Source organism: Hyla sarda, chromosome 1 (genome assembly GCF_029499605.1).
Source record: "Hyla sarda isolate aHylSar1 chromosome 1, aHylSar1.hap1, whole genome shotgun sequence".
In the NCBI taxonomy this organism is placed as follows: Eukaryota; Metazoa; Chordata; class Amphibia; order Anura; family Hylidae; genus Hyla; species Hyla sarda.
Window position 1 is genome coordinate 204,364,698 of NC_079189.1, and position 26,515 is coordinate 204,391,212.

At 37.4% G+C, this 26,515-nt stretch overlaps 1 protein-coding gene across 2 annotated transcripts in view; it reads right to left on the reverse strand.

Moving 5' to 3' along the window:
• Positions 1-26,515, reverse strand: part of GRID2 (glutamate ionotropic receptor delta type subunit 2) — a 1,137,650-nt gene that overhangs the window by 500,203 nt on the left and 610,932 nt on the right. For both annotated transcript variants that reach the window (XR_008891518.1, XM_056567543.1), the window contains exons 6-7: positions 16,834-17,007; positions 6,431-6,592 (exon numbers count right to left, since the gene is read on the reverse strand). Coding sequence is in view for 1 of the 2 variants with exons in the window: in XM_056567543.1 (XP_056423518.1) it covers positions 6,431-6,592; positions 16,834-17,007 (336 nt within the window). In the remaining variant the exon portion in view is untranslated. The remainder of the gene's footprint in view (positions 1-6,430; positions 6,593-16,833; positions 17,008-26,515) is intronic.

Below are 26,515 nucleotides of genomic sequence, written 5' to 3' on the forward strand. Positions count from 1 at the left end.
CCCAATTTCACCGTAGCAGTCCTGTACAGCCCACTGAGTTTACTGTTTTCTCCTGTTTTAGATGCCGTGATCAACTTTGATTGCGGCGTCTAAAGGGTTAATACCAAACATCAGCCTGATCGGTGATAGCAACCGGGACCTGCCAGGTATGAAGCGCGCTCAGCTCCTGAGCACGCTACACATAACGGGAGACGAGCGAGGACGTAAATATATGTCCTTCTTCCTTAAGGGGTTAATATTCACACAGATGTTTCCTTCTTTACATTTTTTTCATGGCTCTTGGCCATTAAGTGTCTTTCTTCTCTGCAGTCTGTTGTCCACTGCCTGTTGTAGTAAGTAGAGATGAGCGAACTTACAGTGATTCGATTCGTCATGAATCTCACGGCTCGACATTTGCTGACTTTAGCCTGCATAAATTAGTTCAGCTTTCAGGTGCTCCGGTGTGCTGGAAAAGGTTGATACAGCCCTAGGAGACTCTCTCCTAGGACTGTATCCACATTTTCCAGCCCACCAGAGCACCTGAAAGCTGAACTAATTTAAGCAGGATAAGTCAGCAAATGCCGAACCGAAAAGTTTGTGATGAATTGAACTACTGTAACTTCGCTCATCTCTAGTAGTTAAGTATGTCTCTAGTAACAGGTAAATCACGTCAGAATTCTGAATGTGAGGGCAAGGCTAAGTATCCCTTGTATAAATACCAGTGCACCTACTAATTTAACTTGTTATCAGCAGCAACAGCATTTCAGTGCTTAGTGTAACCCTTTAATTGCCATGCTGCTACTCTTTATTTCTCAATGTCAGCACTATCATGCAGTAAAATCATGCATTAAATTTTTAAATCTTATAAAACAGGTACACTTTGTGGCAATTATGGCTGTGTAAGTAAGGGCTGCACAAATAATCTACATATCATTTATGAGTCTCATATGTCCCAATAATTGAGCCATGTAAGGCTGCTTTAAATGAGCATCAATTTACTTTGCAAAGGACCCTTAGTAAGTATTCAACACAAAAAAAAACAAATTTGCTTAAATGAGCAATTGTCAACCTTGGATAAGTACATGACATCATCAATTGTAGTTTATATACCTTATTCACTCATTCTTTCATTTATTTACTCATTCATTCACCACAAAGAAAATGATTGTAATTATTAAGCAATTAACAAGGTGATAGTTGACAATTAAATGGGGCCAGAAAGCGACTCATTAGACAATTAAGCTTTAGCAACTGATTTTATACTATTTCTTGTGGGTGGTTAGAAACTAATGAAAAATTTTAGGAATTAACTAAATCTTAGAAAGCAGTTAATTATTGGTTAATTGAGATTCAGGATGCAAATTGAAAGAATTGAGATTCATTATACAGTTACTGTTAGCGGGTAGCTGCCATCAATGCTAGAGATGTGCTGACAATACAATGCCAGGTGGCATCAAAATTACATTTAATTGTAACAATATTAGTCTTAGTATCCTGCTGCTGAGCTTTACATTTAACCACTGTAATGTTATGGTAAATAAATGTGAACTAGAAATCTTATTCTTTGCTTTTAGCTTGTACTGTTTATATTATTGAATACAGGAACTCAGTCTACATAAATGCATTCAATGTTGCAATATGCCTTTTCCTTTTTAAAAACAACAAATATAGAATGTAACCTCTTAAGGACACAGGACGTACATGTACTTCCTGTACCGGCTCCTGCCGCTTAGCAGCCACGGCTAATGCCAGACATTGCAGATGTCTGGAATTAACCCTTTAGACACCACAATCAAAGTTGATTTTGGCATCTAAATGTGGTAAATTTAGTTCCCAGTTAGCTCAGGTAGTTGATCGGGACAACCGTGACAAAATCCTGAGATCAGCTGAGAGGATGATGGGAGGGCCCCAACCTGCCTCCTCACCTACAGTGCTTCAATGCAGCAGGAAGCCATAGTAAGCCTGAAGCAAATTAAAATAAAACAGGATAGCATGTTATGGGAAACTATAGTCAGCGGATGTTTTAGTGTCTTCTTCATTCATTAGTTGGGAAACTATTGATGTTCTTAGAGTACAATTAACCGGGAGATGGTTAGCAATTAATTGAGGCCTGGAAGCAAATAATGAGACAAAAAAGATAAGCAGATTAAGCAGTAAATAAACTATTAAAAGGGAATCTTAAGTAAGAATCTTAAGTAAGAATAAACATTTAAAAAAATGTAGTCACTTCATATACTCTCATATGGGTCTATAGGTCTTAAATGAAAAGCGTTTTGGAAGAAAAAACGAAGGCTCAAAAATGAGAAATAGGTGTTTCTCTCAAACCCTCAAGGGGTTGAAAATGGCATAATACTTGATTTATTCAGCAGTTTTAATTTATAAATCAGGGCCCAAACCTAAAGCTTTTGAGAATATATATGTAATTATTGTTCTGACTTTCCTCTATACAGCTAGCATCCAGATCATTCAGGATTTTTTTTCTCGACAGTGTGTAATATGATGCACTTAGTCTAGCTGCTTCTCAAGGTCTATGCTATATGGTCCCAGCATGAGTACCTAGAGATTGTAATGTAAATAATGTCCTTAAAAACATAGTAGTGCTCGCAGTAGGCTATTTCCATAGTACAAACAAAATGATGCCATCTTGCAATTATTCCAGTACCCAGCGTTGCCCAGTTTTTCCTTCCTCATCCTTGTTGGGGAGGGAAATCAACAAAGGAGGAAGCTTTTGACTTCATTTCACATCCCCATATATTGTTGTCATTTCCCAACCCCATATCCAGTCCCCATATCCCGTCCTCATTATCTCAACCTCATATCCCAATCTCATATCCCATCCTGATATCCCGTCCTCATATCCAGACCTCATATCCCGTCCTCATATCCCGTTCTCATATCTTGACCTCCTATCTCATCTTCATATCCTGTCCTCATATCCTGACCCCCTATCCCGTCCTCATATCCCGTCCTCATATTTCGTCCTCATATCCCGTCCTTATATCTTGACCTCATATCCCAACCTCCTATCCTGACCTCCTATCCCGTCTTCATATCCTGTCCTCATATCCCGTCCTCATATCTTGACCTCATATCCTGTCCTCATATCCCGACCTCACATCCCGACCTCCTATCCCGTCCTCCTATCCCATGCTCCTATCCTGTCCTCATATCTCAACCTCATATCCTGTCCTCATATCTCCACCTCATATCCCATCCTCATGTCCCATCCTCATATCTAATCCTCATATCCCATCCTCATATCAAGACCTCATATCCCGACCTTATATCCCAACCTCCTATCCTGTCCTCCTATCTCGACCTCATATCCTGTCCTCATATCCCATTCTCATATCCTGACCTCCTGTCCCGTCCTCCTGTCTTGACCTCATATCCCGTCCTCATATCCCGACCTCATATCCCATCCTCATATCTCGACCTCCTATCCCGACCTCCTATCGCGAACTCCTCTCTGTGTGAGATGGGGTGTGGCTTGCAAGCCGGATTGACACATTCAGGAGATGCAGAGCAGAGCTTGTGGAGTAAGGCACTGGAAGTCCCATATACTTACATGGGACTTGAAACAAAACCCCATTTTTTATGTAAGGGTGTAGGTAAGGGTTAATATAACTATCATATATTTTTATTTTACATCTAAGTAATATGTGTACCAGGTATTATTGAAATATTTCCAGCCGTACAGAAGTTATGTGGGACTATACATTTCCCATTGATTTGTATGAGACTTTAAACAAAAACCCTGACCCTCACAAGTGGGGGTAGTTAAGGGTTAAATTACCTATCCTATATTTTAAGTGGACATATAAGTAACATGTGACCAAGTATTATCGAAATATCTCCAGCCGTTTGGAAGTTATGCTGGAACATATATTTCCCATAGACTTGTATGAGACTTTCAACAAAAACCCCAACCCTGGCAAATAGGGGTGAGTAAGGGTTAAATCACCTATCCAATGTTTGTTATAAAATGTGTGTCAAGTTTCATGTTAATATATTCAGCCATTTGGACGTGATGCTGGAACATACACACACACACACACATACAGACACATTGAGTTTTTTGAACAAATGAATAGGAATCTAAAAAAAATATATATTTTATTGTTGCTTTGAATTGTATCTTAAAACAGTTATATGAAATAACATTAAATACACTTTGTTTTACAAGAAAAACATATGTTGTGCGATGTGATAGTATAATTGATGTTTTAAAAGTAATATAATCATATCAGGTAGTATTACTTAACTGAGAGAGTAGTGGATGCATGGAATAGTCTTCCTGCAGAAGTGGTCGCTGTAAATACAGTGAAGGAGTTTAAACATTCATGGGATAAGCTAAGGCTATCCTTCATATAAGATAGGGCCAGGGACTATTCATAGTATTCAGATTATTGGGCAAACTAGATGGGCCAAATGGTTCTCATCTGCCGACACAGTCTATGTTTCTATGTAAGTAATTTTTGCCCAATATCATGGATTTAGCTCTTTTAGACAGAGGAGGCAATTGCTTCACAGTGTTCAGTCATACAGGCATTGTGTGCCCAAACTAAGATAAATTTGTCCATCGGTTATTGCTTGTTATGGATCTTTTTTTCTATTTCAGACTTTAGATATGTCCATAATTTCTTATTTGGATATATGTCCGAGCTGTTGCATTGAAGGTGACACTTCAATGCCATATTCCTCAAGAAAACTTGTCACTTCACTTGTCACTTCATTGTGACATGGAGCCCCATTGTGCATGAAGATATAGCCTCCGATTCTATAAATTTATTTTTCTGTGCCCAGTCACATAACTGAGGGATCAGGTATTCTGCTACCTAAGACTTGTATGGCTTCAGCTCATATTACCTTGCATACTGTAGAACCTGCCTGTCTCAAAGATGCTCAAGACACTCTATACAATGACCTGAGTGGGGTGCTTGATGATGCAGTCTTTCCTAATTTGCTCTCCAGCTGTCATCTGACATATTGTACGTGCTGCTCAGAACATTGGATGTTGCTTTCATCACTGAAACCAGAACATTAAGCATAATCTAGTTGTTTTCCTTTTATGACCACTTTAGCCAGAATGTTTGGATAACAATGGTTCATATCTCATACCAGCACCGACCTTATCAGCATTAAAACGTTTTTGGCCCACTCTGTACACACCAATAAACTAGAGGAAATTTTACATGCAGCAAGTCAGCCACTTAGTAAGTTTCAATAATGTGTGAAGAAACTATCGAACTTGTACGGTAGACAATCCAAATAAACACCAAGCCACCATAAGTTGCTTATAGCCAGCCAGAAGCCAATTATATCATATACATACATATGTATTCACCAATATGTGCAGTCTGAGAAAAAATAATAATTTGTTATCCAGAATATTCACATCTTCCACTGATAAAAGTTAAAGGGGTATTCCAGGAAAAAAACTTTTTTATATATATCAACTGGCTCCAGAAAGTTAAACAGATTTGTAAATTACTTCTATTAAAAAATCTTAATCCTTTCAGTACTTATGAACTTCTGAAGTTAAGGTTGTTTTTTTTTTGTCTAAGTGCTCTCTGATGACGCCTGTCTCGGGAAAAATCCAGTTTAGAAGAGGTTTGCTATGGGGATTTGCTTCTAAACTGGGCGTTTCCCGAGACAGGTGTCATCAGAGAGGACTTAGACAGAAAAGAACAACCTTAACCTTAACTCAGAAGCTCATAAGTACTGGAAGGATTAAGATTTTTTTATAGAAGTAATTTACAAATCTGTTTAACTTTCTGGAGCCAGTTGATATATATAAAAAAAAAGTTTTTTCCTGGATAACCCCTTTAATGTTTCTGACACTGCTAAATAAAAGAGATATACTGACTGGAAATACTGAATATGCCAATGTATATCAAACAGTAACAAAAACATTTGCATGTTTTCTGCCTTTTTGTGAATATGATTTTTAAACAGCTATATGTCTCCATCTATAGTATGTCTCCATTATGTTAGGCTGTATACATTTTTGTAGTTATTCCTAGATGCTAACACTATTTTAAGGCCAATTTAACTTATTATGCTATACTTTTTTATAAATACATTTTTCACTATGCTGACAAAATAAAAAAAATACCATATTTACTCTTGTCTAATAATTTGATATTGTTAGAAGGTGCTAAGTTTGTATTTGATAGATATAATATTAAATAGACTGATAGATAGATTAGAAATGTGATGTATCTCAATGGCTTTTCTATACCTAAAATGATAAACTTTGCGTCAAACAGTCAAACTTCACTGGAAGAATGTAAGTTGGCAAATGTGTCATCTTAACTAATCTTATGGGTCTCCTGACAGGCACGGCTATTAGTAAGAGTAATGTGCATTTAAAATTAGGTACCTTAGCCAGCATCATTTTTTCCTCTCATTGGAAAATAATGAAGATGAAAGATGGAGTAAAAGTTACCTTCTTGACAGTTTCCAACATAGATCGACCTCCTTGCCAAGGTTTTGAGTTCTTCTTGATGCAGGTGAGGCTCGCCATGCTATGCCACTTTCGATCTTCAAGCTTTTTGTGAAAGGCATTAGCCAGCAAGAGCACTGTGTCATAGATGTAAAGGTTGGTGATCTGTGAAGGATTAGATATTGATCATTGGCCTCAGTTTTTGAAGAGAGCTGACAGACCTAAGTAAAAATCATAACACAGTTGCTTTGGCTACTGATGAACTCATTGTCCTGCAACTACCTGTCTTATCTGATAGATCGTACAGTGTTTCTTTCTGAATAAGTCACATGAAGCCTTGTCATTTATGGTGCAGGATTATTCAACATGTCTTCCATGTGCTTCCTTTTTCTGTTGACCTTTATAATTGTTATAAAAGATGCTGTCTCCAAAACAACGACAAATGGTATGTTTCTTTGGACGGATTATGTAGTTTGTTTTACACCTGCTGCTACTGAGCATGTTATGTGTCTCCATGGATACAAAGTACATTGAATATCTATCACAGCATTACATCATTCATAACCTCAAAGGGGTACTCCAGTGAAAAGCTTTTTTATTTTAAATCAACTGGTGGCAGAAAGTTAAACATATTTGTAAATGACTTCTATTAAAACATCTTAATCCTTCCTGTACTTATTAGCTGCTGAATACTACAGAGGAAATTCTTTTCTTTTTGGAATGCTCTCTGATGACATCTAGAGCACAGTTCTCTCTGCTGATGTTATTATAATAATAATGCTTTATTTATTGTTGTCCTTAGTGGGATTTGAACCCAAGTCCCCAGCACTGCAATGCAGCAGTGCTAACCACTGAGCCACCATGCTGCCCTTTGCATACATCTGCTATGCATGGTTGCTAAAATAGACAGAGATGTCAGCAGAGAGCACTGTGCTCGTGATGTCATCAGTGTTTCTAAAAGGAATTTCCTCTGTAGCATTCAGCAGCTAATAAGTACTGGAAGGATTAAGATTTTTTAATAGAAGTCATTTACAAATATGTTTAACTTTCTGCCACCAGTTGATTTAAAAGAAAAAAGGTTTTCACTGGAGTACCCCTTTAAAGCAACATGAAAAGCTACCTATGGACAGAAAATATGCCAGATAGATAATTGTACTGTATACATGCCATTATAACAAAAATAATAATGTATTTCCTCTTCAATCAATCATGTGATCAGGTAAGGACACACACTTAACTAAAGAAGGGTCCCTAAAGATCCTTAACACATTGGGGGGTGATTTATCAAAACTCATGCAGAAAGACAATGGAGCAATTGCCCATAACAACCGATCAGATTCTAGCTTTGGATTTTTAGAGGTATGTTTGAAAATGAAAGAAGCAACCTGATTGGTTGCTATGGCAACTGCTCCACCGTTCCATTAAGTATGTTTTCATAAAGCTTCCCCATTGTTCTTCACGCTTACTGTGGACTTGTCCATTGAGGTTTGCCCCAGCACTGTGATTTGTTCTTCAATGCACCTGACTGATTGGTCAACCAGCAAATCTGGGGTGGACCAGAAACCCGGTGCCGGCTTGGACACCTGCCTCACTTGCAATTAACCTTATAGAGTTTTGCACCTAGTGCATGTTTGGCACCATGAATATACAGTATTTGACATGCAAGACTCTGCACATGGGTGCTCGCCATTTTCTTTCACAGTTTTAGGACTCATTGTCCATATTGTTAGCACTAGGCATTTATTAAGGAATTGCTTGATCTCTGAGAGAGAGGCTAACATGTTGAGGGAGAATATATTAGTCTATAAACACTTTTTGGCCTGTTAAAGGGGTTCTGCCATCATGAAGGGTCCACATCACTGGCTTAGGTCAGCCATATAAATAATAGAGGCATGGAGCTGTTCCCTCCATAATAGGGGATTAGGGCAACACTTTGCAGGGAAAACCAGTTATAGGTCCACAGAGTAATCCAACACAGACGCTCCTATATTCTTAGGATTGGATAAGGTCCTAGAGATTGGACCTTCGTCAATCGTAAAATAAGTCTGAAGTACTGGCTGATGTATGTACCCATAAAGGGGTATTATAGCCTCTAACACTTATCTGCTTTCCACAGCATGAGAAATAAGCGTCTGATCATAGGGTCCAACTGTTGGGACCCCTTGCAACCTTGACAGTCTCCTACTGGAATGAACCAGTGGGTCATGCATGCAAAAGACAACTTCATTAATTGTCTATGGGAGAGCAGAAGATAGACCTGTTCAGCGGTAGGCTCTCCTGTGCTCCAATAGACAATCAAAAAAGCTGTCTCTCACATTTGCAACCAACCACCCCATTCCACAGGTAGACTCAGGTCCCTATTCTCAAGATTATGTGAGGTCCCAGCAGTCGGACTCCCTGTGATCAGACAATTTTTCCCTATCCACAAAATGGGAGATACTTGTTGGAGGCTAAAATACCCCTTTCTCTCCTTTATTTTTTTTTCCAGTTCTGCAGAGCTCCTATAAGAGTACTCGGATATGTCATCTTAGCAGAAATTAATTTAGAACTTAAAAGGTATGATAAATGTCTGATAAACCCACTCTTTATAGGGTATTTCATTGGTGACCTTACCAAAAGGGGTCTTTTAATGACAACTTTATTTTAGGAGGATTAAGTAATAGACTTGTTTTACTCCTGTAAAAGTTAATGATATTCTAGAGAAAGCCAGAGATGACATTCATGTGAGATAAATTCAGGTGACATTGCCATTTTAGATTTTATTCTTAGAAAATTGGATGTGATATGATATTGTTAAATGTAAAATGTGCAACACTCTAACAAAGTGACTTTATTCGGTCACTGGAATGTTCAAGACTTTGAATGTTAGTTTTCTGACTTTTATTTGCTTTATCTATGTAAATGAAAGCACCCTGTCACCTTTACTCTTTCACTGACATTTATAGTTGTATGACTTTTTTGAAAGAACATGTCTAACTGATTTATAACTATGACATCTCTCACCAGGAATGAACTAGCCTATTTAATATACTATAAGAAGAACTGGCTTCATTAAACCTTTCATTGTTTAAAAGATAGACTATTAATTATGAACTGTTCTGCTCCACATCTCTCTTTATTTGCAGTACATCTGGGAATTATTGACCCTTTCATTTTGTTATGCAAGCTCTCTTAAACACGGAACCACTCCCAAAAGAAATGAAAATTCTGCTGACTACTACTGTACAGGTGAGTGATCTAGTATAACAATTTCTCTTGTTTCTAATGGAAAACCAAATGGCCTGTGGCCAGATATGGATATGTAGTAATTGAATTGTAAATAATCTTTGTAGCTTGCTAGAATGAATATTGTGTAACTGTACAAAACATGTAAATATTAAATGTATGATTTATAATCAAATTCCTATTATTGTTAAACATATACACATGAAAGTTTAATTGATACATACAACATCAAGAAAAGTGAAAAAAAAAGCATTTGCACCTCTATCCCCACTCTTAATACCGACTCTAGTAGCTTCATAGGGAATATAGAGCTGTCCTTTTCTTTACAGCTCCTACTCTTGGGCCATGTGCACACAAGCAAAAAAGCTTGCATGTGTGCATTCTTGTGCCATTCTTAGTAACATAGAAACATAGTTCATAAGGTCGAAAAAAGACCAGAGTCCATCAAGTTCAACCTATAACTCTAATGAGTCCCTACTGAGTTGATATCGATCTAGAATCCATAACCTGTAATGTTATTAATCTTGAAAAATGCATCCAGACCCCTTTTAAATTCTTTTACAACAGAGTTCACCATGACCACCTCCTCTGGCAGAGAATTCCACAGCCTCACTGCTCTTACAGTAAAGAACCCCCGTCTGTGCTGGTGTAGAAAACTTCTTTCCTCTAGACGTAGATGATGCCCCCTTGTTATAGATACAGTCCTGGGTATAAATAGATCATGGGAGAGATCTCTGTACTGCCCCCTGATATATTTATACATAGTTATTATGTCGCCCCTAAGCCTTCTTTTTTCTAAACTTAATAACCCTAATTCTGATAATCTTTCTGTGTACTGTAATCCTCCCATTCCCCGTATTATCCTGGTTGCCCATCTTTGAACCTTCTCCAGCTCCTCTATATCTTTCTTGTACACTGGTGCCCAGTACTGTACACAGTATTCCATGTGTGGTCTGACTAGTGATTTGTACAGCGGTACAATTACTTCCTTGTTGTGGGCATCTATGCCCTAATTGATGCACCCCATGATTTTTTTTGCCTTGGCAGCAGCTGCCCGACATTGGTCACTACAGCTAAATTTACTACTAACTAAGACTCCCAAGTCCTTTTTCATGTCAGTCGTCCCAAGTGTTCTCCCATTTTTCTTCCTCATGTGCATAACCTTACATTTATCAGTGTTGAACCTCATCTGCCACTTCCCAGCCCAAACCTCCAACCTATCCAGATCCATTTGTAACAGGGCACTGTCCTCTATTGTGTTGACCACTTTACAGAGTTTAGTATCATCTGCAAAGATTGCTACTTTACTATACAACCCCTCTACGAGGTCATTAATAAATATATTAAATAGATAAGGACCCTAGACTGACCCTTGTGGTACCACACTAGTAACAGTCACCCAATCAGAATAAGTACCATTAATAACCACCCTCAGTTTCCTATCACTGAGCCAGTTACTTACCCACTTGCACACATTTTCCCCCAGTCCATGCATTCTCATTTTATGCACCAACCTTTTATGTGGCACAGCATCAAATGCTTTGGAAAAATCCAGATATACGACATCCTGCAATTGCCCCTGGTCCAGTCTGGAGCTCCCCTCCTCATAAAAGCTGATCAGTTTATTTCGACAGGACCGATCCCTCATAAAGCCATGCTGATATGGAGTCATACATTTATTTTTATCAAGATACTCCAAAATAGCATCCTTTAGAAAACCCTCAAACAATTTACATACAACAGAGGTTAAACTAACAGGTCTATAATTCCTTTTCACCCCTTTTAAATATTGGCACCACATTTGCCAAGCACCAGTCCTGGGGAACAGTCCCTGTTACTATAGAGACCCTGAATATTAAAAACAGGGGTCTGTCTATTACATTACTTAATTTCTTTAGAACCCGGGGTGAATGCCCTCGGGACCTGGCGATTTATCTATTTAGATTTTTTGTAGGCGGCACTGTACTTCTTCCTGGGTTAGACAGGTGACCTGTACTGGGGAGTTTACCTTATCTTGCTGTATTTCACCTGGCATTTAATTTTCCTCAGTGAATACAGTGGAGAAGAATTAGTTTAATATATTTGCTTTTCCTAATTCCCGTTTATAATTTCTTCCTCATCATTTTTTAAAGGGCCAACACTTTCACTTTTAACCTTTTTGCTATTAACATAGTAAAAAAAAAAAAAAAAACATATTGGGGAAAGTTTTACTCTCTTTGGCAATAAGTCTTTCTGTCTCTATTTTTGTCTCTTTTATCAGTTTTTTTTTTTACATATTTAATATTTTCCTCTACATCTTTTTAATGCTTCTTCACTGTCATCCTGTTTTAGTAGTTTAAATGCTTTTTTTAGTCATTTATTGCCCCCTTAACATTTTTATTCATCCATATTAGTTTTCTTTTACTTCTGATCCCTTTATTCCCATAAGGTATATATATCTTACAGTGGGAATTTAAGATATTTTTTGTCAGTTCTTGTTTTTGAGGACATTATCCCAATTTATATTGTTAAGGGCTTCTTTGAGTTGATCAAACTTTGCCTTCCTAAAGTTCATTGTTTTTGTGGCCCCTCAAGAGATTCCCTTATTGAAGAACACGCTATAATGTATTATATTGTGATCACTATTCCCTAGGTGTACTTCTACTTGCACATTAGTTACTCTGTCAGGTCTGTTGGTTAATATTAAGTCAGTAGGGCGCCCTACACCATTTGGGACAGATAATTGTCTTTAGCTACAGCCAGAAACTTGTTTCCTTTTTGAGATTCACAGGTCTCAGTTTCCCAGTTTATATCAGGATAAAGTCCCCCATTATTATCACATCATTCTGATTTGCTGCCTTGTTTATTTGTGTCAGTAATTAATCTTCTGGCTCTTACATTATGTTTGGTGGCTTATAGCAAACCCCTATCAGAATTTTTTTTATTTTTCATGTCCATATATTTCTACCCATAATGACTCCACATTATCATTTCCCTCCCATGTATCCTCCCGCAGTGCGGCCTTCAGACTCGATTTCACATAAATAAAAAACTCCGCCCCTTTCCGTTTTGTCTGACCTTCCTGAATAGACAATAACCCTGTCACAGCTATTGTCCAACCAAGTCTCTTTTATACCCACTATGTCATAATTCTCCTCAGACATCAACCACTCCAGTTCCTCTGTTTTATTGGACAGACTTCTGGCATTAGTCAACATGCAATTTAAAGGTGTATGTTTTTTCTTCCTATGAAGCCTATCCCTATTAACTATCTGGTATCCTTCGGCCCAGTTCTCCATGAACCCAAACCCCTTCTTCCTACACCAGCTTCTGAGTCTCTTGTTTACCTCCCTTATCTCCCACTGCCTCTCTGGTGTGGCTTGAGGTACAGGTAATATTTCAGAAAATATTACCTTGGAGGTCCTTGCCTTAAGCTTGCGGCATAAGTCCCTGAAAATGTTTTTAAGGACACTCCACCTCTCTCTTACTTTGTAGTGGAAAAAAATGACCTTTAGCCAGGCACTCGGGGATCCAAGGAGATCTCACAACCAAGTCATGGTGGTGGATATAAATGCAAGCTTCATTAGTATACAACAACGCGTTTCGGGGTTAGCATACCCCTTCTTCAGATTGACAGATTAGTCAATCTGAAGAAGGGGTATGCTAACCCCGAAAAGCGTTGTTGTATACTAATAAAGCTTGAATTTATATCCACCTCCATGACTTGGTTGTGAGATCTCCTTGGATCCCCGAGCGCCTGACTAAAGGTCATTTTTTCCACTACCAAGTTCACCAACAGGATCTCCCTTTGGATCCATCCTGAAGACCTGCGGGCTTGCACGGATTCCTCTACTATTACCTCAGACTGAGGTTATATGCGTATATAATTTACGCTCCGGGTGAGCGGCCATTCATCAGACCCCCTGCTTGTCCTCACTTTATGTGGGTTTTTGATCCAATATTTAGGGTAATGCACTAGGCGCCTCCTTGGGCCTTCTCTTTTTTCTTTGTCATTGGTGCCAATATGTACAGTGACTGCTGGGTCATCTCCAGCCCCACCCAGCAACCTGTCAACCCAATCCGCGATGTGCCGAACTCGAGCGCAAGGAAGACAACACACTGTTCGGCAATCCCGGTCTTTGTGACAGATTGCCCTGTCTGTCCCCCAAATAATTGAGTCCCCCACTACCAATACCTGTCTAGGCTGCCCTGCACTCCTCAATCCCTCCTTACTGGAGCAGACACCTCCCTGGCTGGTCAGAGGCAGAGTCCTGCAACTCTGAAATGGCATCCCCCTCATCTGCCAACCAGGCAAACTTGTTGGGGTGTGCCAGTTCAGGACTAGCCTCCCAGGACACATTTCCCTCTACCCCATTTTCTAACTGTAACCCAGCTAGCTGCCTGACTATCCTCCCCCATATCTACCCCAGAGAGTACTTGCTCAGTGAGCAGGAGACTCCTTTCCAAGTTGTCAATGTATCTCAATGTTGCCAGTTGCTACTCTAGATCCAGTATCTGGGCTTCCAAATGAACAACTCACACACATCTCACACAACAATATGCACCCTCAAACTGCTGTTCAATAATTGCATGCATTGTGCAAGAGGCCATACTAGAGTTGTGGATTGCAAAAATTTAAAGGAAAAAAAAAATCATATATTTCAATTAAACTCTCTGAATTTAAAGTCCCTTAATTTTAAGTCCCTCTCACTTTTATACTTACACTCACTTGTATAGTTCCCAATCTTGTATACAGACACACAATCATTATCTCAGATAATTGTTTAGTATGCGTTCTTTTATACTTACCAGACACCACCTCTCTCTTTCACTGCCTGGAAGTGAATTCAAAGGGCTAGCTGGCTGCAAACAGCTGAAATTTATCAGTTGCTAATTAATTAACTACTCCATCCACTCTCCACTTGTAATCCTCCCAGACAGAGAAAAAAAACTCATAGAAATGCACTCAATGCTTTCAATACTTCTTACAAGATTCCCTTAATTTTAAGTCCCACTCACTTGTATACTTCACACTCTTGTATACAGACACACAATCACTAGCTCAAACAATCGCATACTGTTCTTGCTTTTATAGTTACCAGATATCACCTCTCTCTTCCACTGCCTGGATGTATCATTATCAACAACAATGGGTGAAAGACAAACAATTGTTTTGGGAATATTCCTAGAGAGTTTATGTCTAAAATCACACATGCAGTTCTTAAAGGGGTACTCCACTGGAAAACTATTTTTTAAATCAACTGGTGCCAGAAAGATAAACAGATTTGTAAATTACTTCTGTTTAAAAATCTTAATACTTACAGTGCTTATCAGCTGTTATATTCTCCACAGGAAGTTATTTTCTTTTTGAATTTCCTTTCTATCTGACCATAGTACTCTCTGTTGACACCTCTGTCTATTTTAGGAACTGTCCAGAGTACAAGCAAATCCCAATAGCAAACCTATCCTGCTCTGGACAGTTCCTAAAATGGACAGAGGTGTCAGCAGAGAGCACTGTGGTCAGACAGAAAGGCAATTCAAAAAGAAAAGAACTTCCTGGGCAAAATATAGCAGCTGAAAAGTACTGGAAGGATTAATATTTTTAAAGAGAAGAAATTTACAAATCTGTTTAACTTGCTGGCAACAGTTGATTAAAAAAAAAAAAAAAAAAAAAGCATGTTTTCCAGTGTGGTACCTCTTTAATGCTAAAGTGAGTTATGGTCCCAAACAGAAGGGAGAATGTTATAAAAGCTTATTCCAAAAGGAAAAAGCAGAACTATGAACATTTAAAATCCATGATAAGTTTAATTTACAAAGTGTAGATCTAGACAATTGGTGAAAAAGCTTCTGATGCATTTTGAAACTTTGCTGCTTCTTCCTCTGAAGTAAATTTGTTTCACTGGAAGTAAATTTGTTTCGCTGGAGATATGGGTCGAACCCCTCTAAGGATTTGTACCTTTTTTTTACACCATCATGTTCATGCTAACTAAACCATGAATCATTGGGCCATCCTTGGTGGCTTCTGCCTGCTTGGCCTGTCTTGAGTCACAAGTCTTTCCCTATACTTAAAGATGGAAAATTCTACCAATTGAGGATGGTATGTTGGAGGAGAAGCTGCTGTGAACCACCCAGACGACTCATGGTTTAGGCAGCAAAAAAATGAAGACAGGTTCCCTTTAAAAGCGTATTCCAATTATAGAGGGATAAGTATAGGGGATAAGATGTCTGATTCTGTGCCGGGTTCTGCATGAAGATCACAAGGGGTCCAAGTGGCAGGACTCCTGCGATCAGACATCTTATCCTCTATCCTTGTATATGGCTGGAATACCCCTTTAAGATTTTGGTCGATCTGCTTCTCTCTCTGAAATATAAATCGGAAACCTACACATTTCCTTTCTGTTGCTTGGATTCACTACTTAAAGTGCTGCATATGTGATTTTAGCCTTATATGATCTTTTAAATAGGACTAAGTGATACAGAGTGACTGAATTCAGTGAGAATTGAGAAGAAAAACAATACTAATTACATTTATAAGATTCATCCCCGAATGCAACATAACAACAGCCAGATATGCAGCGCTGTGAGCCACTAAAGGAGACAACTTCCCATTAGGAAACATTCTTAATTGTTCGCTGTTCATGGGACGTCTGGCTTCCCCACACCCCAGTGTACCATTCTGCCTGCATGGCTCATACTATATATTGCTCATGTGTGTACATTACTGTAACTTGTTTAGACAGAAAGGAAATTTTGTGCACTCGTAATTAGATCACAGTTTAATGTAAACTTTCTGCAGACTCCAAATCCCTAGTTTGTTCTGGGGTAATTAAAATTCATTCAGCGACCCACAAAAACAGCTGTTGTCGAAAAAAAAATGTTATTTCCATTTGAACAATAAGAGTTTTAGAGGAAAATGTTAAGCAGCATCTTAATTACAGCATTTGTTTGTATTTGTTTTACTGATGAGAAAGCAACAGTTGTTTTCTTCAAATGAAAAATGAATTATGAACAAGATTATGAAATAAGATCGCCTTGTTTCCTAAACATTGCTTTGCCTGATTTGTCACTTGAGATGTTTTAGTGCTCATTTATGAGAAAGACCCTATCTCTTCCTAGCGAAATATTTCTATATCCAGAATGAACATATTTTACCTTAGCTTATTTATTAAGCATGGAAATGAACAGAGGATTAAGCAACATACCTCCATGCTTTGAGAATATGGGTCTTTTGGGTCACACAGTGAAGTAGATATTCTGTGGTTACCAGGGTAACAGCGTTGGCTCACATTGTGGGGTACTGGAAAGGTCTGACGAATAATTGTTAACCTTCCAATTGACCTTCTGACTAGGTCTTGTACGTCCAAGTCATTTATCTCCTGTCAAATTTAAGAGAAAATTAATGAGCGGATACAATATATGCAAATCTAAAACAGCTAGTCATCTGAAATTACATAAAGCTTTGATTAAATAAAGAGTATACATGTTACATGCATGGCTAATCTTGTTTACTGTCTCTAAGAGAGTACTATTGGCATAAAGATTTAAACAGCATCTTTTGGGATTAAACCCCTTCAGACTATAACACTGGCATTTTTTTCTTTTGCCTTTTCAAGTGTAAAGAGCATAAATAAAAATAGGTCAGTGACAACAGGGAGTATATTGAAATATTAACATATTATAAAAAATACAGCAATTTACGGCGCGGAATTAGTTCTTCAGAAATGCAGCACAAGCACATAAAATGGAACAAAGACTATCTGTTTACATATATTACAAATGATGTCCTCATTATGTTCCGAAACAAAATGAAAAGCATATTATAGGAACAAATTACATCCAAGGACTTACAAGGTAAAACAATTACCCAGAACAGAGTGGTAACTGTTGATAGAGAGAGGGATGAATTAATCATAGTAAAATCTTTAATAGGCATTTGCTGAATTAACTCCGTCCCACTTGTAGTCTCATAGATGTCTATACATTATAGCCAACATATTATTGAATGAATAATTAGACTGTGATATTACCCCACAGAAATGCATTTATTAGTGCTTTATTGTCACTCTGTGGCCCCTGAATATTCATTTAGGGGCATGTCTTTGATGAAAACATAAATGACATGCATGAACAAGATACTATAAAAATGAAAGTTAAACAGGGAAACGGTCTAGTACAGTAATGTTTTACACACTCAATATCCCTCTATACTGTATATAAATTGCCTTTGATTTTCTGTAAGGTTAATAGATGTGTAATGTACACAGATTTAATCAATCGATGGCGCATTCTATCCAGCTGTGGAGACAATAAATCAAGCAATAAAGTTACAAGGGAGCTATAGCAATAGTGTTATAGAAATAGGAATGGAACCACCATTGAACATAAAGTACTGCAATGACAATTGCATACACAATTGTTGTTGAAATATTTCCATTTGGACAGATAACTACATCTTGGATAACATAAGAAAGAATAATTTTACACTTTGGGCTTCCCCAATATAAAGAGTAGGAATTACTGCAAATGTCCTTACCTAGTGCTTGTTGTAAAAAGTGCCGGATACATAATGTGATTCTTGAAAAACATTTGGGGGCAGTGGTAAAAATGTAGCAGTAAAGACAACCAAAAAATGTTATCTACAAATTTTTTTAGAACCCAACACTGTTTGACAAACAGCATCTCCTGCTTCCCTTACAAACATTCATGTTCAGAGTTAGGGGAACACTGCTTCCAGATGGCTTTGGGAACTAAGGATCAAGTAAGTTACAATCAAACGTGCCGAACTGTTGTTTTTTCCTTTTAACATTTTGGCAACATTTACAAACATTTTCTAATGTTGTTTTTTAGAGTTCAGATCAGTTAGGTGGATAACACATTTGTGTATATATATATATATACTGTATATATATATATATATATATATATATATATATATATATATATATATAGTTAAAGTATGACGGCAGCACACCAAAGTAGTGAATCAATAAAGTGTTATTTTATTCCAGGGATATAGAGACAACATTTCAGCGGTCTCTCACCGCCATTTTTTTTTTGGGGCATTTTGTCCAGGCAGACATGGGAGCTTTTGTACTTCCATGGCAGCCCCCTTTCCCCTGGTATTCCATGATCACACCATGAGGTCACCAAATGACATGCAGGGAACTCCTCCCTTTTAAAACCTTTCAGGTGCCACAGTCACTACTGACAGCTGCATTTGAAGGGTAAATGGCCTGGAGACCAGAGCTATCCCTGAAGTGATTGCAGCAGGATGTCAGCTTTGTGTTAAAGCTGGCATCTGCTATGGATGATTTAGCCTCTGCTACAACATTTACTTGTCTAATGCCTAAAATGCATGGCAAGATGCCAACAGGGCTGTATTTGCAATTAAGCACCATAACCCTGAGCCTAGGGCAGCAGTTTTGAGGAGGCAGCACTTCAGTGAGTAAAAAAAAATGCTTTTGATGTGGCTGTTGCTGTTAAGAAGTGACCTGAAGAAAACAATGCCCCCCTTTGGTTGAATCCAAATGGGTTAGAACTGCAGCAAAATGTATATGATCTGCAGCCACTGTGGATTTGTGATTGATCTTAACATGTTCTGCGTATAGTGGTGAGATTCCTGATGAATCGGCAAAGAAATCCACCAGTAACACATGTGGTCTTTGCTGCGTATTTGCTATAGATATGTATGATACATATGGAATCAACCTAATGGGGTGTATTCAGTGCCGATTGCCTAGAGCAGAGCCAGCTGTAAAAATTGGGTAGGCTGCTGACCATCAAGTTTATTTAAGGTGCTGAAAATAAAAATCTACTGGCAATTATTTGTAATCTCCCAGGCTTAGGTTAGTAGATTGCAAATATATTTTTTAGTTATAGATTCAATGTAGCATTAGGCAAGGACACATCTACAACACAATGGTCCTTATTTTCCATTGTAAACCCAACATGTTTTGTCGGGCTGTGCACTAGATTCTCACAGAGATATATGGAGGTGGCGTGTCGGCTGCGGCTTCCTGTGGGGATCGGAATGGCTGCTTCTGGCAGACTGCTGGGGCCCCGTTCAGGAGATTGCGGGGGGTCCCAGTGATCAGACCCCCACAATCTATAACTTATCCCCTATCGTTTGGATAGGGGATAAGGTATTTTTAACTACTCCTTTAAGATGCATTTGTATACTAATGGACATCTGTATTTTAACTTCTTTATCTACTGACCACTTAATTGAAATAGGGGGTGTTGTTTCTGAAAAGACTGTTGAATATAGGATAGTTCAACCAATCATATGCTTGGAATGTCTTTGCCTATGACAAGTATATTGTTATTACATTTTACTAAATTCATCATTTGTGCTCAGGGCTACCCTCTTGTCATTTGAAGTAAAACTCTTAAAGGAAAACTGTCAGAATAGTCACCAACACAAACCAGTGGTACTGCCTGGTAGTGCGGGTGACACTGAAAAAAATGATGCTTACAATGCCTGGATCCGTTGCTCCGTTTGTCTGATATCTCCTTTCTGAATATGCAAATTTGCAGTATATGGCACGGGAGGGGTTACGACTCAGCCTTCGGGCACTGTGACGTCAGCACTGTTTCTTCAGCTCTCGGCCTGGCTAATCCTTATTCACTGCCTCCCTCCGCCTCTCCCCTTCTCCCTGCTCTGTAATCGCGCTTACTGCACATGTGCAGCGGCTTCATAACAGGCTTCATAATTGGGCTGAGACCGCTTCCTGGTGTAGCCAGGAGGCTGCACATGCACAGTAAATGCGATTACAGAGCAGGAAGGTGGGGGAGAGGGGGAGAGTGCAGTGACCTAAGGCTGAATCATAACCCCGCCCATTACTGCTAATTTGCATATTCAGAAACTAGGCAATATCAGATGAACGGATCCAGGCAGTGTAAGCATAGTTTTTCTCAGCGTCACCTTCACTACCAGGCAGTACCACTGGTTTGTGCAGGTGACTAAAACTGACAGTTTTCCTTTAAATAGGCAGCTGTGTTCTAATTTTTTTTACCATACAATTTTCTCCTTATTTTCCATCTCACTTCTTTTTTTACATTCATGTGGGTAGATTGGGCATTGGAATGTGGGTGTATTGTTGAAATGATTTTTCTATACTTATGTTTTTCCTCTCTTAATTGTGCATTAGAATACACATGATAAAAGGGAATGGTTTATGTTACTGACCTTTACCTTTAATAAACTTGTTAAAAATAATAAACTACTATCAATTCATTTGCATTATATTGGTTAAGGTTGGGAGATTCAAACTTATAATTTTTTTTTAGTTATGGAGATAATGCCATCTTAAACCAAGAAATAACACATTTTGCAGCATAATATGTGTGTGCTTTCTTTGTTTTGCCTTTGCTACCATCAGATCTGTAAACAGGGGCAAAGCTATAAAGGTAGCAGAGGTAGCGGTGGCACCAGGGCCCTGGTGCCTAAGGGTGCCCGAAGCACATCTGCCCCATAAGAGAGCAGTACAATAATTGGCAAATGGGGCCGTGTTGCAGACTTTGCATCGGGGCCCCGAAGGTACAAGCTACGCCTCTGCCTGGCAACATAATGACTGTGAGACATTTTCCTTCAAATAGGTTTCATACACAATTCATAGACTGATTTACCTGGGATCAATAAATGTATATCTCTAGTTTGTTATACGTGTTATATATTCACAGACTGAGCCCATGTTGCTTGTAAACGGTATTGAGGTGTTATAGAATCCTTGTGCATGACACAACAGACATATTTTTTGTTTCATGTTCTTTTATGCCATTGCAGATATTACATACTGTGTCTCACTGTATCTAACTTGAGAGGGGCTAGTACCATGCATACTCCAATTTGTCGACCTATGACTAAAAGCATGTATGAAAATGGGCCAAAGGATACTAACTCTGTCACAATATTTTCTCTGCTTTAGAAAAGAGTTTAAACTAGTCTATTGTGGTCCAGACCAGAAGAATACAAAAAAATATTCAACGTTATTGCTATAATAAAATATGCCACAATAGAAATCAATGTACAGCACGAGATAAGCCATTATGTCTTTTGACCTATCAAGTTGTTGTTCACAGCATGACCAGAGGAGGACTAAGACTGATACAAATGCAAAAAAAGATAATATACTGTATATTTTATTTGTTTTTTATCCATCTTTATACAGTAAGCCAAGCTGTGATATATATATATATTTATATATATATATATATATATATATATATATATATATATATATATATATATATTTATTTATATGTATATATATATATATATATATATATATATATATATATATAATGAGGTCAGGTAGAGTAATTGGAGCTATCATTAAACTACCAATGATGTGGCAGCCTACTGTTGACAACTATTTTAGGAACTTACTAAGTACTGAGAAACAAGGAGAAAAGCTTATAACTACATTTATTTCCATAGAGGTCATTTATTCAACTGCAGGCCTACATGTAATGACATTTTTTTTATACTGAAACGCTAAAGATATAATGAGACTCATAAGCCTTAAACTAGGTCCATGCACTGTCTTAAATCAATATTGCCAGATGGAATGGAGAGTAAAGACTCTATCAAAAACTGCTGAAAGATCAAAGAGGCAGAGAACAGAGCAGAAGCCTTGGGAATTGGTAATATGAAGGTCATTAGTCACTTTGGAAATGTGTTTTAGCTGAATGAGAAGCACAAAAATATAACTGGGAAGATACTCTAAAAAAATGGGTGTTTGTTAAGGTTATAAAGGAGGAAAACTTATTATAGATACATTTGTAATGGCAAGAAATATGAAAAAAATATAAATAGCCTGGCATAATGGAATTGTTTTTGATGGATATAAAATGTGGATTTCCATGGTACATGACTATGAACTGTAATAGCAAACAATACAATAACATTTAATGTGTGAAGCCCTCATTATTTAGAGATACTTATGTATTTAACGTACATCCATCAATGTTAGTATCTACAGTTAAAAACCTAAATTAAGAGTCTAGCTGATAAAATGTGCGGTACAGTCAACCAATCCAACTTTGGGAATTAAATAATAAAGGTTTAAATGGTTTGGCGTTTATATAAATATTATTTTAATATGTTAAATTATGCAACGTGTAAATGTTTGCTATTAGAATTATTCAAAACTATATTCTACTGTTTCTAGGTATTGCAGATACATGTTTTTTTCCTTCTCAGAATACCACCTCATGAGACCTCATGTGGTTACACCTTCTCAGTAGTTAAAGGGGTACCTTGCCCCTAGATATCTTATCCTCTATACAAAGGATAGAGGATAAGGTGTCTGATCGCGTTGGAGTCTCAATCTCATGGCAGGCACCTCGGAATTCTGAACATTTATGTTCAGAACTCCGGGTTTAGGCGGTCATGGCCATGATGTCACACCACAGTCCCTGCATTCATGTCTTTGGGAGGGAGCATGACAAGCGACCACAACTGTCATGTTCCCTTCCATAGATATGATTGGATAGGGCGTGACGTAACAACCACGGACACCCAAATCCAGCGCTCTGAATATAAATATCCTTTGGATCGAGAATACGATGTCTAGAGGCAGAGTACCCCTTTAAGCAGAATGGTTCCTGCTATAGTGCAGACAATACAATAAGAATCAGAGCCTTAGCAATGGCCTTTTCTTTTGGTATGCTAGGATCTTTTGCTAACATAACAATCTACTTTCTTAAAAAAAGATCTGTTTAAAAAAAAAGACCTGTTAAAAAGTCAGTGAAAAGTAATAGGCACACATTAACATTCCTAATAAAAAATGTATGGCCTTATTTGTTTTTTTTAGTTAACCATAAACAGTTTATATTTTTAGCTCAGACTCTGGGTTGGTCAAAGTCTGGCTAATATTTTGCATATCAGGGCATTAATTAATTGTTTTGATATAAAAAATAATCCATATATAAAAAATGTTTAATTTGTATGTATGTGTTTTATAGTGCCCCTACTTCAGAATCAATGCTTCAGCTTAAAGGGGTACTCCCGTGGAAACCTTTTTTTTTTTTTTTTTTAATCAACTGGTGCCAGAAAGTTAAACAGATTTATAAATCACTTCTATAAAAAAATCTTAATCCTTCCACTACTTTTTAGGGGCTGTATACTAAAGAGAAATCCAAAAAAGAAATGCATTTCTTCTGATGTCACGAGCACAGTGCTCTCTGCTGACCTCTGCTGTCCATTTTAGGAAGTTTCTAGAGCAGCATATGTTTGCTATAGGGATTTTCTCCTTCTCTGGACAGTACCTAAAATGGACAGCAGAGGTCAGCAGAGAGCACTGTGGTCATGACATCAGAGGAAATGCATTTCTTATTTGGATTTCTCTTTACTATACAGCCCCTAAAAAGTACAAAAGTACTGGAAGGATTAAGTTTTTTTTATAGAAGTGATTTACATCTGTTTAACTTTCTGGCACCAATTGATTTAAAAAAAAAAAGGTTTTCCACGGGAATACCCCTTTAAGTAGTAGGGTTGCTTTTTTTGCGTACAAAAAGTCAACTATATTTTCTACACTATATTTTACAATGATTTTTGTATGACATCAAATTTTCAAATGCGGTCAAATAAGATGTCACAAACATTGCATAATTTTATCATACAGAAAAACCAAAACAAAATATTTGATTTGTCTGTTTATCACAAAAAAAAAAACTTTTCTTTCTTTTTTTTTTTTTAGTTTTGTTGAGCCACAGTCTATACTAGAATGTAATCGTGTTAACTTGTTTTTAAATTAACCAAACCAGGTTTACGTTTCCCAAAGGTCCATCTATGACTTCATTTATTCAGTTGTCATTTGTGTTCTGTATTAAATATAGATTTTCTGAAAGAAAATAACACCTGGCATCTGCTGTGTCCAGTGTAATATCCTGCATTTCTGGTCGATTAATCCTTAATGTACCATAGATAATGGGTTTTCCTGGTATAAGATGCATTTTTTATTTTATTTGAAATGCACCTTTTCTCAATTGGTTGACAACAAATAAACCATATAAAATGACATAACAACACAGAAGTTGTGTTACGAAAATACTGTTTTTAATATATATATATATATATATATATATATATATATATGTATATATATATATATATATTTATTTATTATATTTAAATGTTTGCTTTGTTTTTTAGTTTCTGTTTTTAGTTGTTGTTGTTGTTTTAATAGCCAACTTGTCAAATATTCCATGTATTATGTCAGCCACAAAAAAGAAGACACATTACTGTATGTTTTACATTATATATACTTAATTAAGAGTATATTTTTAAGATTTTGTTAGGATCATTTATATTGTATAGTGTTTGGCATGGCCTTCATATTCTTACTATAGATAATGTATGACATTTTGCATATTGAATGTATAATAAAATGATATGATATAGAGTTAGGCCAGTTTCACAACTGTAAATATGGATGCCTCAAGTCCTGGCCTGACCCCCAGGTGTGATGACCTGAACTGACAGCTGTACAGAGAAATGAGAAGAATAAGAAAAGGGACAGAGTGGCTAAAAGGGAAGCAGTGAAAACAGTAGAGTAACCCAGGGAACTTGTCATCCATGGTCAAGGTGATTTCTGTCAGGGCTGAGTAATATATCCAGTTATTCTAAATGTATCTTTTGACAGTCAAAATGCTCAACATTTTCATCTTGGTCACAACCTACATTAATATCTGCAGTCTTTGCTTCCTGAGATTTTACTGCAGTTATGAATATTCACAAAAAAAATAAAAAAAATAAAAAAAACATATATACAAGCAGGTGACATCATAGCTGGGGGCCTATTGAAGACCCTAAAGTCTGACATGTTATTATAACCTGCTGGAGGTGATTATGTGATTATGTTACAGCATAAAATAATATATTGTACACGGGATCACGTGATCACATGCTCAAGTCCCCTATTGAAAATTGAAAGTAAAGATATAAAACAAATAAAAATATAACACAAAAAATTATTGTGAAAACTATAATTAAAAATCATTGGTATTTCTTTGTCCATAAAAGTCTAACCTTTTATCCCACATACTGCCAAATAAATAGTGCCAAAATAGTGCCAAAAAATGGTCAGATATACTCATAAAATTTTAAACTATAGCTCACGCCACAAAACAAGCTCTCATATAGGTTCAGGATTGAATAAAAAACTAAACATCCATCGCCTTAAATCACTGCTGCAGGAAGTCATTAACAATGCACGATAAGTATATGCACCATCAGAATAAAGTCCTGTGACCGCCTTGTATGAAGAGGATAATACTGAATATCTGTTGATGTATGAATGTATAAAGTATAAATTCTACACTACAGAAATTCTCTCAAATCTGCCCTCAAAGATATCACAACTGGATTTTTTGATCAGTATTTGACATTGTACAAAAAATATTGGAAGGGTCGAGCCCGTTGTGGTGCACATGGAAAGCTGCATTGTGACATTGTACAATACTGTATCCTTTTACCTCATAGCCTTGGGACCATCTTTATAGAGTCCATCAAACTTTGTCGCCTTACATGAAGCTTAGCTGACAGGTGATATGAATCCAATGGGTTGCCATGGATTTGGCATTAGTCTAGACTGAGGGGTTTAAGGATATTTAGCTTTTAACCCCTATATTGGGATCTGTATTTTGCTGTAGGGAATGCCAGGTCATTACTGTCAGCATATTCTCTGTTAACAACAGCTGACAAATCGAAGCATGGTGTTGAAGCAAAAGTAATGAGCATAGTCAGCCAGACAGTCAGGAAACAAGCCTGGAGATAAGGAAATAAGCGCTCCATAGAGTAGTATTGTTTCAACCCATGCATGAGATTGGTGTATAAGGATTAGCTGCTCACCCTTGGTGGTTGTGTAGCCACATACACAA